This window comes from Anas platyrhynchos, chromosome 12 (assembly GCF_047663525.1).
Source record: "Anas platyrhynchos isolate ZD024472 breed Pekin duck chromosome 12, IASCAAS_PekinDuck_T2T, whole genome shotgun sequence".
NCBI lineage: Eukaryota > Metazoa > Chordata > Aves > Anseriformes > Anatidae > Anas > Anas platyrhynchos.
The window spans coordinates 12,541,095-12,556,604 of NC_092598.1; the positions used below are offsets into that span (position 1 = coordinate 12,541,095).

Genomic DNA, 15,510 nt, shown 5'->3' on the forward strand with positions numbered 1-15,510 from the left:
TGACAGCCTTCGTGTACATGTGTCCGCAGCAAAGCGCATCTGTAAGCCCGATCTTATTGACCTGGTGTCATTCCAGTCCCATTTTGAGGCCAAACTTCAGCTGCTCTAGGCCGCAGACACCATCACCCGAAATAACTTTCTAACAGCTCTACATTCCCGCAGCAACTTCTATCTAAAGACGTGTTGTGAAGTATTTTTGCACGTGTTTCGTTAAAACAGTTAATTAATGTTTTCGGGTAAGTCTCCCACGTCGCCAAGCGTTTGCGTTATCGCAGCACCAAATTTTCTTGCAGCCACACGTCGCGGCTCCAGGGGAGACAAGTGGGGTCTCTGCCCCTGGGGACAGCTTAAATCAGCCGGGCCCAGGGGGAAGAATCCCCCCAGCAGGGCCTTACAGGCATTGCCATACCCTCATGGTGCTTGCTGCCATCTCTGCCTGGGGGCATTTCCACCCAATTCTTAGGCAGAAAAGCTAGGATTCTGCTTTGGTAAAACGGATAAACCCGGGGAAGATTTCTGTTGCTTTCCTGCTGATTCAGCAAAGTGCAGGTTCCAGGTTTGGTTCCAAAATTCCTCAGTGCACTCTAAGAACTAACCAGGATTTCCACACTAATTTGGAATTTCATTGCCTGGGAAGCTCATCACATCATTGCGTGCTTGCTATCGGAAACAGCCGCAGGAGCATCACCGGCTGTAAGCAAGGTAAATACAAGCAAACAACTCATCAACAAAGCTATTCCCCTGGAGATGGCTTTAATCTCCAGGAAGCCCTGCCCGAAGCCCACTGCCCATCACACTCCTCCAGGGGGGAGACCTGCACCCCCCATGAGCGCAGGAAGGGGTGGGCAGGGGAGCAGAAACCCAGAAGCTGCTGCAAGAGCTCGTCATGGTTAGCTGAGCAAAACAAGACCTGAGCAATGCTCTGATGGCAGGCTGCAAATGTTGCCATGGAGGCAGGAGAGAGACAGAAACTTCAGACAGGCACCAGGACACTGGGGAGATGTGTGTGCAGTTAGGCTAGGCATTAGCAAAAAGCTTCCAGCTTCCCAAATTGCACAGCTCTGAGCAGCCCCCCTGCAAGGGCACGGGGGGAAAGGCTTCAGGGTGGAGATGGGTTTATGTAAGGGCTGGAGGAGGTGCACGGGCAGGGATGCAGGCACATCATTGATAAATTTTGTGCTAGCACTAAAAACTCACCTTTTCTGCTTTTGGGAATTAAGACTTTGGAGTTGTTCGGATTTAGCCAAGTGATACCACTGCAATTAGGAAAAGAACTCAGCTGTCCTAAGGCCACGCAGCATTTCATCTTCACCTCCAGCAGAGGCGTCAGAGGTCGAAGGAGAAGGCTGGGGTTGTGGCTGGGGGAGCTCATGGAAGGGAAAGAAGTGCTCCTGTCAAGGAACTCAGCAGGGACGGGGTAAAAAGGATCACCTTGGGGTTTAGGGCCAGGAGCTGTGCTTTCTGGAGGGCTAGGAACAGCACAGCCAGGGATCAGCAGTACGTCAGTCTTGGGATGAACAGGTGGGCTTCATGCTGCAAGGGTGCCTTGAGGCAGGCAGAAAAAACAGGTACCTTGGGGAAAACACCTGGGAGTGTTTCGGCAACAGCACAGTGAGGATATGTGGAAGAGAAACCGGGAATCCTGGTGGACTGGAAACTGCAGAATGCCAACCCCTCTCAGGCCTACAATAAGCACAAATAACTGAGAGTTAAGGACTAAAATATAAGGTAGGAATGCTTTCAGCCCTGGCACAGAAGAAAACATTTCTCAGATAGTTAGGTGTTCCAGTGACTGTATGCATCACTGCTGATTCCTGCAGTCAGATATATTTCCTTGTCTGGCACAGGTAGACGCAGTTCCTGCCCTGGCATCACAGCCAGCCTTTGGCCTGAAGCTCTGTAGACACAATTACCTCTCCATGGGAAGGATAAGGACACTTCCCCAAGCCACAACCACCTAGGACCAACGTTTATTCCATTCTGTGATCAGGTTCTCTCACTAGTCACTAGCAGCTTCACACAGCAGAGGCCAGACCTCTTACCCTTCTCCTGGATCATGTTCCCACTCCCCCAAAACCTTTTTGGAGAGAACTGCTTTCTGGAGGCCAGCAGGTGAACACACTGCCCTTTGTAACCACGGTCCACCAGGAGGTATTTTTGCTGTCCCAACAGGCTCACTGCTTTCTTAATAACTCATCTGCAGTGCAACGATGCCACAGAATTGAACTGGCTGTAGGGGTTCCCTTTTAGTTTCCATTTCAGTGACTTTTGTGTAGAGAAGCAAAGGCTGAAAAACTACAAATCATTTTACCAGTCATCAACAGTAAATATTGGTTACTGAAGTCTCACAGCTCACTTTCCTTACAGCAGCAGACTGATCACAATTCCTCCAGTGAAGAAAACACAATATAAGACTTCAGGCTGCAAGCCCGAAGAGCCCTCACAGACCCATCCCCAACGCCACTCCAAAGCACAACCAGCCTTACACATTTTGGGGGTTGATCTTTAAAAGCAAGGTGAGAAGTAGCAGGTGTCCTGGAGAATCTATAGAGTTTCTTCCGTGACTCTGCATGCTCTTTGCAGCTGCTTTCCTGTACATCTGATACAAATAAGAGATTCCAAAACCCTCCAGGAACATTTATCACATAGCATGGTGTGTGCATTTCACTGTTTTACATGTAAAAAAAAAAAAAAGTCAGAGGCACAAGAAATACTACTTACTTTTTAATTTACGAACACTTTGTAGTGTTTAACTGCACAATATTCATTTAAGGATGCTCGCTCCTGTTCAAGGCTTTCAGTGCTACCACTGTGCACGCATCTTATGATCTGATAGGCAGAAGGACAACAGGTCAGCTATTGACCACCTGATAGGAGATCAGCTCTGCAGAAGTGGGGCTAATCCAGAAAGCAAGCGCTATGTTCCCACATTGAGTTTCTCAGAAGAGAAGACTTCTGAGTATTAAGAATAAGATAGAAGTACCTACTTGAACTTCTGCATTAACTTGAGAAGATTTAATAAAGTGTAGGAGAAGTTCGCAAGCTGAGTCAACAGTTTAATTTCAGATTCAGAAAAAGCAACATTTTTCTTAATCGTGATATTTATCTGTATTGCTTTTAGCTTGGAATCTCATAACATTGCATGCTTACTGATGAATAATCCTTCCCAGAATTTTTGGAGAATACTCTCCTCATCAGTCCAGCAGATTGCAATACACAGGCATTATAAGCTGTAATAAAAGCCTAGAAGAAAAGGGCTGAAAAGGTAGAAGTCCTACTTTCATACCACTTCCCCTCAAGTGGCTGGATTGTACTTGCTCTCTTTTGGGTATTTTCTTAGGAAAAAAAAAAAAATTAATAAAAAAATAAAAACACCTAAGGACTCAATGGCATGTGAAAAAGTTATTTAGGCATTTGAGAAAGTCAACTCTAAAACACAATGATTTAAAGAACCTGCTATCCAAAAAACTCAGTGACTGCAATTCTGATAGCAGGTATGTACGTGTGTGACAATAGCAAAAGGAAAGTAATTGAAACATCACAGTATTACTGTGCTCACATCAGGAAAAAAAAAAAAAAAAAAAGGAAAGTTATATTTAGTTTCTTAACTACAAACACAAGGAGAAAGTATTTGAGACAATAGAGAGCCTGTTATACTCTCAATACTCTATGCTAAGAACAAAAGAAAATGTTATCAGTGACATTATTATTACAACATGTCCTGTACAATGAAACTTAAAAAAAGACCACAACAGACCCTAAAGAACCATCTATATCCCCACCCCACCTTATTAACAATTTAACAGTTTCAACTTTCCCGTCTTTTTTTTTTTTTCTTTCCCCCTTTTCAGTAGCCAAACACATTGATTGATTGGAGTGATTCTCAAACAAGCCAATCAAAGGGGGAAGAGGCTTTGCGCACAGGCATAAAAATCTTCCATCCACAGGTGAAGCTCCTTCTGGTGAAGGTTGTTTCTGAAATGGCAGCTAGTAAGTATCTTTGTTACACAATGTTTATCAAAGTGAAATATGCTAATTTTAGTTTTAAAATGTATTCTCTTCATTCTAAAGATTTGAAGTATAAAAACTCTAGTCTTGTGTTTGTATTTATGGGTAGCCGAACTTATACATATTTTTCACATAATCACAGAATTATATGTATTTTTAAGGTTCTTTCTGTTTCATAACAGTATTCCTTCAATATAGAAAGCGAATGATTTGGCAGGGAGGTTTTTTATAAGCTTGCATAGCCTGTCATAATTTTAACATAACAATTCCCTTATACTCTCCTGACAGCTATGGGATAGGATTTCTCACAGAACAGGAGAAAGGATTACCTATATATTATGACTATATCCTTAAGACAAATACGTCAAGACTTTATACTGATTACTTAACATCTAGCAAAATTTTCCATAGTTATACCAGTTTTGGAGTCCCTTGACTCATAGTAAATTTCTGTGCTAAAGCAAATTCTGGCTTTGGGCTGGATCCCACTTTATCAATGAGAAATATGTGAGTGTAGAAGTTAATAGCAGCAAACCTGGCAACAAAGTGAAAGAATTTCTGCTAACTCATGCTCCCTTGTTGGCTGCTTGCTCCCAAACAAGATGGTGAGCATCTCATTTCCTAACCTGTGTGTAGTAAAATCCCAACAACATTTAAAATACAAAGAGCAGCTTGCACTTTCTGCTGTGGTGGTAGCTTTCTAGCCTGCTTTGACCTTTTTGCTTGCACTTGCTGATCTGGTGTCAGTATACGAAGTGTGTGCATGTTTCCTGGGCTGCTGCAGTGGGTAGATGATTACCAATTCTGCTTGTTGTTGCTGTTAGCATTTCAGGGCTCTTGTTTTTTGTATTGCCTTGTGCTAACCCAAGTTTGGGTGACAAGTCTCCTTAGCCTTTAGAAAGGGCAGCAATGCGGGTTATCACAGACGAGGAAGCAGCGAGAGTTTTCTTAAGCCTAATGAGTGCCTGTGTGTTGCAGCCAAAGCTGTGTTTTCAAACTTTTGAGCATCACTGCAGGTACTGGAGATGGAGGTCCCACTGGAGACCATGTGCTGACATGTGGTGTCCCCAGGGCTGGGAGCTGATGGTGCCTTGCTCTGGCTCCAGCTCTGCAGAGTCAGCCTTAGATGCAGGGAGAGCTCCGACCCTTCTCAAATGGGGCCGCTTCAGAGCTTTCATCCTTGCTTTTTTTGCTGAGTGACCTGTAAGTACGATCAGGTGGTGAGTATTTATGACCTATATAACTTCAATAAAGGCTCACTACTTCCTCCTGCAATGAGACATTCTTCCAGGCCGTGTTACTGCTGGGAGGCTGCTCCCTGCCTCTTCTCCTGCAGAAACAAGCCAGCCGGGGGGTGAGTTGGGGCTTGCTGGTGAAAACCCTGCTTTCCCCTCCCTGCCACCGCAGCCTTGCAGCACCACGGGCGCTACCGGGGGCACACGAACGGGTCCCCCCCCGGCCTCGCTGCTCGTCCCCCTCCTGAGAGGAGGAGGAGGAGGGAGGAAGGCAGCGGGGCGGGGCGAGGGCCTGGGCTCCCGCAGCGCCGCCGGGGTAAGGAGCGGGGCCGGCGCTAGGCCCCGCTGAAGCCGCGGCCCTCGCGTAGCGAGCGGCCCCCGCGGGGAGCGGCCTCGGCGGGGAGCGGCCCCGGCGAGAGGCCGGGGCTGGGGGGAGGCGGCCGGGCCGCGCCGCGGAGCGGAGCGGGGGGCGGGTGGGGATGGGATGGGAAGGGAAGGGAGGGGGAGGCCATTTCGCCGCTTCCCCGGGTGATGGAGAAGGGGTGCAGCGAGGGGCGCGGGTGGCTGGGTGCTGGGGGAGTGCTGGGGTCTGCAGCAGGCTGGAGCTGAGGCTGTGGATGCAGTAATGGTGACCTGGGGCATTGCTGAGCTTTGGGATTTGCTGTCCTGGGCCTTACCTAGAAGGCTATGTCCGTCGTTGTCTGTAAAAATGATGTAAAACTAGTGTAGGATGCAGAGCTTTCCCATACCGAGGGCTGTAAAGCCATTGCTTTATTGCTTGTCCCCAGCGTGTGTTGTGATAAAAGGGTAGGGTGAAGCTGAAATACTGCTTCATGAATGAAACTGAAACTAGGTGTGTTTACGCACCGAAAGGCGGCTGAGCTGGGGAAACGAGAGTGCAAACTTCACCCAGATGCTCACCACGTGCTGCTACCCGGGCTGAGCCTTGTGAGGGACGGAGCTGTGGCAGTGGTGCTTGGGTGAAAAGAGAAAAAGTGGGTTTGGGCCATTCTTTGTCCTCTTTACCTCCTCAATTTCTCAGCCCTTTCAGTTTTAATCTAATATTTTTTCTCAGTAAACTGTTCTGTAATGCTTTACAACACTATTTTGTTGTACTGTGCTTCTGAGGTAATGAAGTGGATTTGGGGATGGTTAAAATGATGTGCCAAGGGATTTCCTGTCTCCTGTGGTAATTTTGATTAAATAGTGTTGCTTAGATGAAGAAGTCTTGGTTGTTGAGTATATTTCTGATTTTTTTTTTTTGAGGCTGTTAGTGGACCTAAACACTGTTGTGCTTTGTGCTGTGTACTGGAGCAGATGGCAGAAGATGTGCCAGCTTTGTGCAAGTATGCTCATGTTTGCCTTGATCCATTCTGAGCACAACTTTGCACTGTTCTGCTCTTGAACATGAAGCACGAGTTAAATGTTGGGCCACAGATGCAAGAAAACCTTTTCTCGCTTCCGATTTGTCACCCCTTTTCCAGCAAGGAAAGCAAGGTGTAAGGATTTGAAGTGGCCTGGCCAAAGTGACAGTCGTAACCCTGTGCTCAGAAAATGGGTTTTGATTGCAGGCTGGTGTTAAACCTCCAACAGCCCCTTAGCTGGAGACCCCCTTGTCATTGGGGTGCTCGTGAGGAGCTCTGCCAACATCTCGCTTGCTGGAACTGGAATGAGTGTTAGCTGTGGTGGGTTGGCAGGGAAGGAAGGAACAACTGTGCTCCCTCTCTGAGCTGCCATTGCTTGTGCCCCTGAACTCCACGTACTTTGAAGACTTGGATAAATACTGCTGTAATCGTGTGAAAAGAACAGTGGCCCACTTGGCTAATTTGTATAGGTTCTGGCATGTTCTGTGTTGTGCCTGAGATACTTGTATTTAAGTGTTTAGATGCATATAGTGAGTACTGAGAGCATGAAGAGCCAAAGCAGCAGCCAGCACTTCTTTGCTTCCTGTGAGCAGCATAACGGGTAATTGAACCTGTGACCCTCCTGATTTCCAAATAGCCCTTTTCAACATAGCCCTCATTTATTTCATTTTTCTCAGTGATGGATGGTTCTGTGAAGATTTTTTTTCATTCTGTAATACAGAGGTTAAGCAAGAAGAGTATCCTTTAAAAAAAGAAACCTGTTTGTATATGCTTGTGATTGAAATGACATTTTTCTCTCCTGTCACAACCAGGTTGTGAGTCAGTCCAAGAATGAACAAATGTAAGAAGCCCTACTTCGAACAGACTGCGAATCTTGAAAAATTCAGTCCTGAAATTCTTTCTGAAGTTGAGAAGCTCTTTGCCAAGAAGTTTTCTTATACGAAGCCACCGAATAAGGAATGGCAGCTACCAGATCCCAGTGATGCCTTTACATGTGATCACAAAGAATTCAACTCACTCCTCGCTCTGAAGTACTCGATGAATGAAGTGAAGAATCAGCTGAGTGATAAGAACCTTGATGAGTGGCATCAGCACACCTCACTTACCAATAAAGCAGGCAAAATAATTTCTCATGTGAAGAAGTCTGTGAATGCTGAGCTGTGTACCCAGGCCTGGTGCAAGTTTCATGAGATCCTGTGCACTTTTCCTCTTCTTCCTCCAGAAGCTCTTCAAGAGGAAGAACTGAATTCTGTTCACCTCTGTGAAGCACCCGGAGCGTTTATAGCCAGCCTCAATCACTACTTGAAGTCTCACCACATCCGTTGTGACTGGAATTGGGTAGCTAACACTCTAAACCCATATCACGAAGCAAATGACACCCTCACGATGATTATGGATGACCGTCTTATAGCAAATACGTTGCCCTGGTGGCACTTTGGCCCAGATAACACTGGTGACGTGATGACCTTGAAGCATCTGACAGGACTTCAGAACATTGTGAGTCATATGAGCACAGTTCACTTGGTAACTGCTGATGGCAGCTTTGATTGCCAAGGAAACCCAGGTGAACAGGAAGCTCTCGTCTCACCCCTCCTTTACTGTGAGGCAGTCACTGCTTTAATGATCCTGGGCTCTGGGGGATCCTTTGTTTTGAAGATGTTCACCCTCTTTGAGCACTGTTCTACCAATCTGCTCTTTCTGCTGAACTGCTGTTTCGAGGAGGTCCATGTCTTTAAGCCAGCCACCAGCAAAGCTGGGAACTCAGAGGCCTATGTGGTTTGTCTTCGTTACATGGGCAGGGAGAGCATTCATCTGCTGCTTTCTAAGATGATACAGAACTTTGGGACAGAAATGGTCAACAAAGCTCTTTTTCCCCAGCACGTGATACCGGAATCTTTTCTTAAAATACATGAGGAATGTTGCATGTTCTTCCACAAGCACCAGGTAGAGACCATCTGTGAGAACATCCAGCTCTTTGAGCGCATGGAAGAAGCAGAGCAGACAAAACTGGACAAGTTAAGAGATTGTGCGGTGGAGTTCTTCATGCAAAAATTTCATATGAAACCCATTGCCAGAAATAACTGGCTTGTCAAGAAGTCTCAGACTGGTTGCAGCACGAATGCAAAATGGTTTGGGCAAAGGAACAAATATTTTAGTACGTACAACGAAAGGAAGATGCTGGAAACCCTCACATGGGATGATAAAGTTGCAAAGGGCTATTTTAATAAGTGGGCTGAAGAACATAACTTAAACAACGCTGGTAAAATGTGCATCCTGGAAGGATTGTCTGGTAACATTAACTGTAACTCGTGGTTCATTTTGGAAGGGAAGAGGCTACCAATGGTGAAGTGTTCCCCGTTTTGTGATGGTAAAGTCTTGGAAAACCTTAATGAAGCCATGAATGAATTGGTGGGGAGGCTGAAAAGCAGACTGGTGCTGCAGCAGTGTCACTCCTGCGAGGTTCTTCCTGGGGAGCTGGTACTGGCTGAAGTGTCTGATCTGTCCAGGTCTTATCAGGAGGTGCTCGATGAGAAGCCTGGGGACCAATTCAAGTGCCTTGTGGTGGACTTTCCATCCCTTTGTGATGCAGAAAACCAAACCGGTATGGAAGTAAAGCTCCTAGATTCAGCCACGCTGCTGACTTTCAGCTTCTCTTTGCTTTACGATGGAGCACCAGAATACCAGCAGCGGCTTTTGGAGTGCGTTCTGCAGTCGTTGAACCAGCTTACAGTGGGAGATGCCTTGATTCTGCCCATCCTTTCCAGTTTTACACGTTTCACAGCTGGCCTGGTCTTTATTCTGCATTGCTGCTTCAGATGTGTCACATTTGTTTGTCCCATGTCCCATGAGCCGCTGAGGACCAGCGCTGCTTTGCTGTGTGTTGGTTTTCAGGGCATCCCCAGCCACGTTGCTGAGTACCTGCAGCAGCTGCATAAACTGATGAGCTCCTTACTGGACTCGGACTCCCCCCAGCAAGTTTTGCAGTTTGTGCCGATGGAGTCTCTCCTCCAGGGCAAGCTGTTGGAGTTCTTGTGGGATTTGAACACAGCTATTGCAAAGAGACAGCTCCACTTGATTGTGCAAGCGAAGCAGCAGCAAATGACTAGCGATGGCTCACTATAAAATAATTGTAGGGTTGAGCAGGGTGCTGCAAGACCTCATTTCCCAGGCAGGTAGAAGTCAAAAAACATTATTAATATGAAGGTAACATCCCTGTAGGACTTTGACAGGACGTTGTTGGTGGTGGGAGGGGGTTTTGAGCTGCCAATCCCACTTGCACCATACTGCCTGTCCTGCAGGAACACGAGGCTTAATCTCAGGTGTGGGGGACTTGGGTGAGACAGGGATTGAAGTGAGAAACTTTCTTCTGTCACAGCTCCCTTCAGTGTTCCTAGCTGCCTTTGTGAGGAGGGGTGGGGTGGTGCTTTACCTCTTGCTTCTGGCCAGGCCCTGCTGGACCCAGTTGGCTGACGTTATTCCTCTTCTGTTGGACAAAACGTGGGAGTTCTGCCCCCAGGGTTTGGGGAAGCTGGTGCTTGGGCCACAAACTCTGCAGTGTTCAGGCCCGGTGCATGTCTGGAGTGTCTCATGAGCAGGCAGCTGGCTCACAAAGACTGGGTTAAAAACAGCTGTCTTTGAGGTGTCCGGGGGAAGATGCTCCTTGATTTTAATTTTGTGCATGCCAAGAGCATGCTGTATGGCTTCTGACAGGTGATTGTATGGCCTCATCTCCCTGCCCCATCAATGAATGGGCTGCTATAATTTTATTTTTAAGTTTATGGGCTCCTCCTTAAAATAATTTGAGACTCCTGAGTGAAAGTGAAGACTTGCATCTGCCTGCAGGAGCAGCTATTAATGAGGAACTGTAAATGATTTTCAGGCAAAAAGCATGGTCGTGTGCAGCGTTGTGTGCCAAGAAATGCTTTGGGGAGTGCTGGAGGAGTGTTAAGCTGAAGAAATATGTGATACTTTCTTTGGGAAAGTATGATTAAGATTTCATTTGGTTCTCCTCAGGGATAAAAATGATGAAATTGCTAACTGACTGTTCCTTTAAGGGAGTCAAATTTTATTTTCCATATTGCTCCTTTGAGAGCGAAATTCTGAGACCTAACGCGTGCGTATTAACGTTTAGCTTGATGTTTGTGGCTTACATGGAAGAATCTGCTCGGAGGGAGGAATGAAGCTTAAGGAGAAAAATGATTTGCTACTGATAGTGCAAGATCTTGTAGGAAAAGGTCAGAAGCACAGAGTTAGAAGGAAAATGGTCTTCTGATTAATTACCAGTCACCTTCTGGAAGCACTTCTAATTATGTGATGTAGGAGTTTGAAGGATAATTGATTACTGGTAAGGATTAAACATACAGCTGAAAAACTGTTTTGTCTGGAGGTGCTGCACATTTATTAAGCTTTTTTTTTGGCCACATTGATTGGGGCAGAATTTAATGCGTTTAACAGTTCATTTTTCATTTAAGAATTTGATAGGTGAATGAGCTGCTGGCTCAGGTCTAATTGATAACATTTTCTAAAAATCTTGCTTTCTAAAAATCTTGCTTTTTACAGCTGCATATAAATGGAATCAGAAGTCTTCCTAACAAAAGCTGCTGGGCCTGGCCACTATCCCTTTTCATTTATTTAAATGAGCTTGCTCCTCTTGCTGTGAGCTGAGTCACGCTTCCTCCCTCCGACCAGGAAGGTAAGGGTAGAGGCTGATGTTGGGAGGTGATGCAATAAGAGCTTCTCCTCAAAACACCAAGTGCAAGCAGGTGAATGGGTTAAAAAAATACTGAAAACTAAAAATAGGAAGGGAGGGAGAAATATTCTAGAAGAATGGATGGCAAGGCAGGATCAAAGACCACCTGTGAAAGCCTTTATCAGAGTAACAAAGCAGGATGAAGGCATTGTCCACCAGACACCCCTCTGTCTCTGCTACTGTTTCAGAGGTGATCTATGCCTCAAAATCACCCTGAACTGAAGCATTTGAGAAGACTTCTGATACAGCAGGGGCAAATGAGATTAAGTGCATTAAAAAAAAACAAACATGGTATTTATCTACTGGATGGGATGCTCATGCTATGCTACCCATGCCTCCATAGCAGAATATGACAATGTAAGTGTCTCATCCAGTAGATAAATATCTTTTTTGCTAACATTAGTCTGACACTTTAAAACTTTTTTATAGGTGGAATAAAATCTTGAGGCAACTGACACTGTGAGCGAACACATTTTCAGACTTTGTTCTGTTTTGTACATCTGACAAACTATGCAGACATCCTTGAGATTCTTCCCATCTGTATCACTTTGCCTCCCTTTCTTCCTGAATTTTTAGGACAAAGCATTGTAGATGGTCACAGAAGCTCGGGGGAATTAGGACTATGAACTTCAGGACACAGACTTCTAGGCTGAGCTGCTGGGGGAACTTAATCCATTTGCTTGGAAGTACCAAAAAGGTGTTCAAACCCTACTTTAAAAAACAACAACAAAGAAAAAAACAACAGATCTCTAAAACATGAGATCCAGTGCCATGCAGATCCTGATGCATGACTTGCTCTGGAATTGTTTGTTGGCAGATGACAGGAGTCAGAGAGCAATGTGTTGACAGCAGCTGCCCCTCCTGTTAAAAGATGAGGCTTGCAAAGGTTTTTTTTGTTGTCCCAGTGGCAAAGGTTTCAAAGGTAGGAATGACGCTCGTCCTTTTAATTGTAAAAGTCCTGCATTGTCCTAGCTGTCCTTAGATCAAAGATTTATTGGAGGAAAGTGACACTTAATTTCTGTTGTGACTTTTGGAATATGGCAGAATGTATTAACCTTTGCGGAAAGGGTCTGATGGCTCCTGCTTTCGTTGATGCTGTCAGTTCCTTCGGCCAATTTGATTTGGTTTTGGGTGATAGCTGATGAAGTGTCTGTGTCCTGGCTGCTTCTGAGCTAGTATTTTTTTTTTTTTTTTTTTAACCTGTTTGAAGACAGGCTGGGTATGTTCTTGTTTCCCAGAGTTTCATGTTTCATGCAGAGATGTTGGGGGAAAAAATAAGGTGGCTGTGAGGGAACCAAGATGCACGCAAGCTTGAAGCAAATTTGGTTTTGTAGCCCTGCTGCTGCATGTTTCCAATGGAGGACTGATACCTGTGCCCACTGCTCAGCAAAGAGCTCCGTTGTCTTTTCTGAATCTTTGTCTCTTTTATTTTAAGCTAACATTTGACATAAATAGTCACATGGGGATTGAACGAATTGGGTACTTCAAGTAAAAATATTGGTATTTCTTTTTAGTTGAGTTCTGTTAAAGTTCAGCGACTTGCCAGTTATTTTTACTGATTTTATATTGTATGTGGATTAATTTGGATGTGCACAGATTGTGTGTTCTTGCCACGGGCTTTCCAATTTGGTTTCTACAAAACATAATGAGATTTATGGTATGAAATCCGGTAGTCTATTAAAACAGTGCTAATTGGTGTCTATTTATCTTAATTTAAGCTGATCTATCAAATTATTGCTGGTAAAAGTAGAATATTTAACAGCATTATAGGCCATTAGAAGCACAACTTGGGATTTAGCAGGAGGGGCTTAATATTGCCTGTGTAGGAAGTGGGAGAAAGGGGGAAGAAAAACCAACAAGCCCCACACCTTGATTTCTGGCCACTTTAGTAGAAAAATACTGATGAATTCATGGCAAACAAAGGCTGGCCATTAAGCTGAAGCCTCAGCCTTACTTTACCTAAAAATCGCTTGTTGACATCTGTTTAACTCAGATGATTTTCAGCATGTTAATTCTTAATGGTGAAGTGGGGGAAATCCCGTGTTAATTTGTCTCACCGTTTTAGGTGGCATAAAATGGTTTTGTTACCAGTACTCATCCCCGTTTCTTAATTTTGAACAAAAGCCTCCACTTCAGCTGTAACCTTTGAATGTCTCTTATTTTTTTTTAGCACTTTCAAGACAGGGAGATTAACACTGCTTTGCCAGAGTCTGGTAATGTTTTTTCCATCTTTCTTGCAAGTCTTTTTGTGAATGCCATACTGATATCCTTAGTCCCAGTTCTTTGTGTTTTATTCACCTGACAGAAAGATCAAACTGAGCTGTTTATGCCAGAAACACGCTCAGCCCGTGGCTGATCATTTCGTACTCTTTAGGGACTAATTTGGATTGCCATCAAGCCTTCCCGTGTGACTCCTATGGGTCCAGAGCTTATTTCAAGTCTGAAATTTGCTAAGAGAATTAGCTGGTAGCTGTAGAGACTTAGGAAAATCAGGACCTTTAAGAGACATTTAGATGTAGGACTTTTTCCCACCAGCAAGAAGAGGCCTTTCCTGGCTGAGAATTCTTTTAAAAAGAGCTACTTTGAGGCATAACCACCTGAGAAAGGAGTTCCCCAGTTGTGTGCTGCCTTTCCTGTAGGCACACAGCTGCATTCCTGTTGGCACGAGTGGAAACCCCCAGGATCGTACGGTGAGGAAGAATTTGCTTTGTAATTCCTCAGCGTGTGCTTTTGTTTTGAAGGATGTATATATTTTCTTGAAGTTGATTAAAGGATAATTATTGCATATTTTCATTTGGTCTGAAAATGTGTTAAAAAAAGACCTCTTTTTAAATGGAAAATTTATGTGGAAGAAATAAAACACTTTATTTTGGATTAAATGTTGCTGTTTGTGTCTCTCTACCCAAACGTGGAACAGAACAGGGAAGCACAGCAGGGGGAAGTCAGGGGAAGTTCAATACTTCACTTTTTTGGGCAGTTTTTTTCTACCTGGCATTTGGATCTGTCCCCGATGAATGAAGGAGATGGGGCAGCCTGCTTAGCAGGGGGTGTCTGCTTCTCCCTTTCTGTCACTGCCTTTGCACTTTTCCACTTCAAAGATTCAGTGGCAAATGTGGCATGAGCATCGTGTGGGAGGCCTGTGCCACGTTCCTGTGGCCCTGGTGTCCAGCCTGAAAACACAAAAACACACACACTTTGCAAGGCTGCAATAGCCTACTTTTGCAGCAAGGTCTCTGTTTTAAGGATCTTCATCTATCACTGTGGGAGGAAAAAACAGATATACACAACAATCCTGTCTGCCAAGTCTTTTATTAGTCCTTATCCAAATGTTTTAATTCTAAACACTTGCCTTCATTGAATGGTATTACAGAAAAAAGCTGGGTACCTTATTTCTTATTTCTCAGGGCTGGCTCTGCTGTGCTGACCAGGGTTGCAGCTGTCTTTGGCTTGGCTGCCAGATTTGTCTTGAGACTTCTTGCAAACCAACTCTGACTGCAATTATTGATAATATTTCTCTGTTTTGGAAGTGAAGGAGGAGAATCCCAGATTAGGGGAAGACCGTTCTGTGTCCTACAGGTATAAGAGAAATCTGCAATTTGGGGAATTTCAGGTATTTGGGGAAATCTTTAAATCTGAAAGAGGAGTTAAATATATGCTTAGAGGTGGGACAGCATTGTCTCACTTGATTTTAGTGAAGCTCTAGGCTTAAAGCATTGGCAGTGAACATCAAAATGTACTTCTCAGGAGACACAAGGAGTTTGGAAGCAAATGACCTCTGAAATGGCACACTGGGTTGGAAGGGCCTGTCTGGCTACACTGAATTTGGTGAAGGTATTGCTTATTGAAGTTTTACTGAATTACAGGAAAATGTAAATGCTCATAATTTTATTTAACTTACTAAACAGTTCTTTGAAATATTTGCTTTTGCAATGATGTGGAATAAATTTATTGAGAACAGGAGACTATGAGGCTGAGAACATATGAGACTAGAAGCTAGACGTGGCTGTCTTCATTTTGCTGTTACACATCTTAAACTGTACATGTGATTTCTTCATTGCTTAAGGTCACTTTATACACTGCATTATGTTGATTACATATCTTATTAAGATCTATCAAAATTTAAATACGCTTGCTGGTCTGCCAGCATCTGAGT

General features: G+C 44.5%; 1 protein-coding gene and 1 long non-coding RNA gene across 13 annotated transcripts in view; one reads left to right on the top strand and one right to left on the bottom strand.

The window, feature by feature from the left end:
• Positions 1–846: 846 nt before the first annotated feature.
• Positions 847–6,055, bottom strand: LOC106018996 (uncharacterized). Its single transcript, XR_001193465.5, has 4 exons — positions 5,921–6,055; positions 2,487–5,209; positions 1,573–1,683; positions 847–1,256 (listed from the first exon to the last, which is right to left on the bottom strand). It is a non-coding gene; the product is annotated as an uncharacterized lncRNA (long non-coding RNA).
• The window catches only part of CMTR2 (cap methyltransferase 2), a 30,536-nt gene continuing 18,972 nt past the window's right edge, over positions 3,947–15,510 (top strand). For 3 of the 12 annotated variants that reach the window (XR_011812327.1, XR_005268845.2, XR_011812328.1), the window contains exon 1: positions 5,371–5,559. Coding sequence is in view for 9 of the 12 variants with exons in the window: in XM_038185435.2 (XP_038041363.2) it covers positions 7,439–9,730 (2,292 nt within the window). In the remaining 3 variants the exon portion in view is untranslated. The other 9 variants (XM_027466026.3, XM_038185435.2, XM_072043945.1 and 6 more) reach the window with 9 other exon arrangements.